The sequence below is a fragment of the Triticum dicoccoides genome, chromosome 7B (assembly GCF_002162155.2).
Source record: "Triticum dicoccoides isolate Atlit2015 ecotype Zavitan chromosome 7B, WEW_v2.0, whole genome shotgun sequence".
Lineage (NCBI taxonomy): Eukaryota > Viridiplantae > Streptophyta > Magnoliopsida > Poales > Poaceae > Triticum > Triticum dicoccoides.
In genome coordinates this window covers 460880201-460883405 of record NC_041393.1, presented here as the reverse complement: position 1 = coordinate 460883405, position 3205 = coordinate 460880201, and the positions used below count along the sequence as shown (strand labels likewise).

Sequence of the window (3205 nt, the reverse complement as noted above, 5' to 3'; positions counted from 1 at the left end):
TCATGAACAAGGAAATATAATAATAACTTATTTATTATTGCCTCTAGGGCATATTTCCAACATGTGTATCCGACTCTCTAGGGTATTGATCTTAGGTCATTTAGGTTCTTCCTTTTCGGGCCCTGCCTCTTTGGCGTTGTAGGATCGCGCCTTTTGGCGATGTATCTTTTTCTCTTTAATTGAATTGACACCTAACTCTTATGCATGGTTTGGGGAAAATGTAGCTGTGTTCCAAGGCTTTTAGGCCTTGTACAATGGGAGGTGCTTAGAGAGATGCTTAGAAAAATAAACCGGGTTTTTTTGAAGCACCGGTGCCTATTTCTACAGGAGAGACGCTTAGTTAAGCGTCTATCCTATACAAATAAGCACTAGTGCTTAAAAAAAGTTTGGTTTATTTCTCTAAGCATCTTCCCTAAGCACCTCCCATTGTACAAGACCTTATATACATCCACATTCGACCGAAAAAGCCGATGTTTTCATTAGGAATTACACGCCATGTACTTCAGCAGCATCCAAAGAAACCAACATCACATTACACTGAGAAGAGCAACATGAAAATTGGGGAATGAGGATTGGTTGCAGCAGCAGTACGTCCCAATACACATAGGACCGAGATCCGAGAATCAAAAGGTACCATCCATTGGGCCGGAGCAACATGGTCCTGATCTGCAAAAGCATAACTGCACTGCAGCCAGAAAGCCACTACACACACAAATTGGGCACACAGTGAAAGGGAAGAGGCAAGGGGAGCCACCCACACCATGCACCAACTCCTCTTCCTTTCTTCCATTTCTGTCCTCCCTTTATCTCACCTTCTTGCCCCATCACCTGGGTGCAACTGGGACTGTATGATGATGATGATGATCAGTCTAGCTAGTGTACGCACAAATGTAGCACCAAAAACCTCTAGATAAAGCTAGGCAGCCACTGAATGGCCCAAACATGTCAAGAAAGAAGAAGAGAAAAACATTGTCTTTGGGTTTGGTTTAATTATACATGCAGTATAAGTACTCTAATCAAGCCATCAAAGAACACTCGCTACTGTATTACTCCAGAGCTAATTAGCACTTAATTACACTAGGCGAATAACTACTGGCCGGCTGGCACTGGGGTTGTAGCATGGATCAGATGCTCTCTTCCACCTCTATCTTTTTTCTTTTCCTTTCTTATGTTTCTACTGCTACCGCTGCGGCTGCTGCTGCAACGAGCCAGGATTATAATTGACAGCATGCTGCTATATATGGCAATGTACGGACGGTAACGGCGGAGTCAACTCCACCCGGCCGCGCCGCCGGGGGCCGTGACCCACGGCGTGACCACGAACGTCTCCTCGACGACGATGCTGGAGTCGCCGCCGTGCACGCACCCCTCCAATATCTTCAGCAGCTCATCCTCGCGGTCCTTCTCGACGTCCATGGGCAGCTGACTTGCGCTGCCGGCGGCCTCGTCGAATTCTGAGTCTTGGTTGTACTCCTCCATGGAGGGCGTGCGCAGGGGCGTCGTCGGGGACATCCCGCCCGACGTCGACTGCGCTGGGCTCGGCTCCGCCGCCGCCGCCGACGACTCTTCCTTGGCTTTGGCGGCGGGAGCGCTCTGTCCGGCAGCAGGTTCCGGCGCCTGCTGCCTGTTGCGCGTGGTGCCGGCCAGGGAGTTGCGGTGGGCGGGGGCGGGGTGGCTGTGCTCGCCGCCGGTGTAGGTGAGGATGAAGGAGTTGGGGTCGTCGCGGCAGCGCTCCACCATCTTCCGCGCCTCGCACGCCTTGTCGGTGCTGCACCGGTAGTACCCGCGCGGGTACGGCGACCCCTTGATGGGCTTCTGCCCGTACTTGCGCCACGCCCACGGGTCCGCCGACGTGCCGTCCGCCGCCACCCGCTTCACCACCTTCTTCACCACCTTCTTCCTGCACAGACGCCAATCATCCACGCGCACGCGTGAGCACAAGCATACACGATAAGCTAGCAACATTTTATTTCGAAAAATTCAGTGTTCGGGACGTACTTTCTCTTGGATCTCGACCCTTCGCCGACGGGGCCTTGCCCGCCCGCGGTCAGCAGCATCGGAGGCGGCACCGCCTCGTCTTGCTGCATCGGCACCATTTCTTGGTTCGTTGGCGCCGCTGGCTGCTGCTGCAGCGGCGGCGGCGGTTGAGGCGAGGCCGGCAGCGCAGCCGACGGCGCGAAGAAGGCAATGGAGAGCTCGTCGACGGTAGCAGAGCCCCCGTGGACGGGCGGATCAGGGAGCAACGCCGCCGCGTCAGGCATCCCGTGGTCCTCCACGACAGGCGCCGGCGGGGGGAAGAAGGAGGAGAAGGGGTCGTCCGAGGGCGGCGGCGGGAGGACGCGGCCGCGGCAGGCGAAGCGCACGACGGCGTTGAGGTCCCAGTCGTTGCCGCCTCCGCCGCCGAGGTAGTAGCACCCGGCGTCCCTGTCCATGGTCGGCCTCTCTCGGGTTCGTTCGTTCTTGCTGGCTATGGAGGAAGGAAAGGAGGGGGGCGCTGACTTTTGGTTCTAGTTTATTGTTGGCGCTGTTGGTGGGAGGAGAGAGATGGTGGTGGTGGGGAAGGGATGGGCATTGGATCCGGCCTCGTTCGTGGTGTCTGAAAAGGAGGAGAGAGGGGGCCGAGGGGGCTGCGTTTTATCGGGAGCCGGCCTCGTGGTCTCTGGAGGGGTGGGGCAAGGTCCCCACTTGACTTTGGCGACAAAGTCAAAGGGGTGAGAGAGTGAGAGGCCAGGCGGGGACAGAGCACGGTCGATTCTAGGAATATGTTTTCACCCTTGCTTTCTTTCTCTTTTTTTTGGTGGGGACCTTTTCACCGTTGCTGGAGGAGCAAGAGAAAATATACTCATTGCCCATATGAACATACAGTTTTTTTTTCTTCTCTTTTTATTTCTTCAGTACTCATATGGGCAATGAGTATATTTTTTGCGATTATTCTTTTTCTTGCGAATATTCTACCGTGTAAATTATTTGCTTACTGATGTTTAATTTCTACTATGATGCGCATTGGCCACCCATAACACTATGCAATATACTCTCTCTGTAAATTAATATAAGAGCGTTTAAATCACTACTTTAATATTCTAAACGCTCTTATATTAGTTTACGGAGGGAGTACAATATATCAACGCACACATTCGTACAAAGCGCCAGATATGATGCGTCAGGTAGAATTTCTAAGCTGCTCATTGGCCATTGATAACACCAT

General features: G+C 53.1%; 1 protein-coding gene across 1 annotated transcript; it reads right to left on the bottom strand.

Annotated features, from left to right (window-relative positions):
• Positions 1-974: 974 nt before the first annotated feature.
• Positions 975-2586, bottom strand: LOC119336083 (WRKY transcription factor 22-like). The gene is made up of 2 exons (XM_037608116.1): positions 1999-2586; positions 975-1900 (listed from the first exon to the last, which is right to left on the bottom strand). The coding sequence occupies exons 1-2, from the start codon at positions 2430-2432 to the stop codon at positions 1270-1272; spliced, it is 1065 nt and encodes a 354-aa protein (XP_037464013.1). The 5' UTR covers positions 2433-2586; the 3' UTR covers positions 975-1269.
• Positions 2587-3205: the final 619 nt, after the last annotated feature.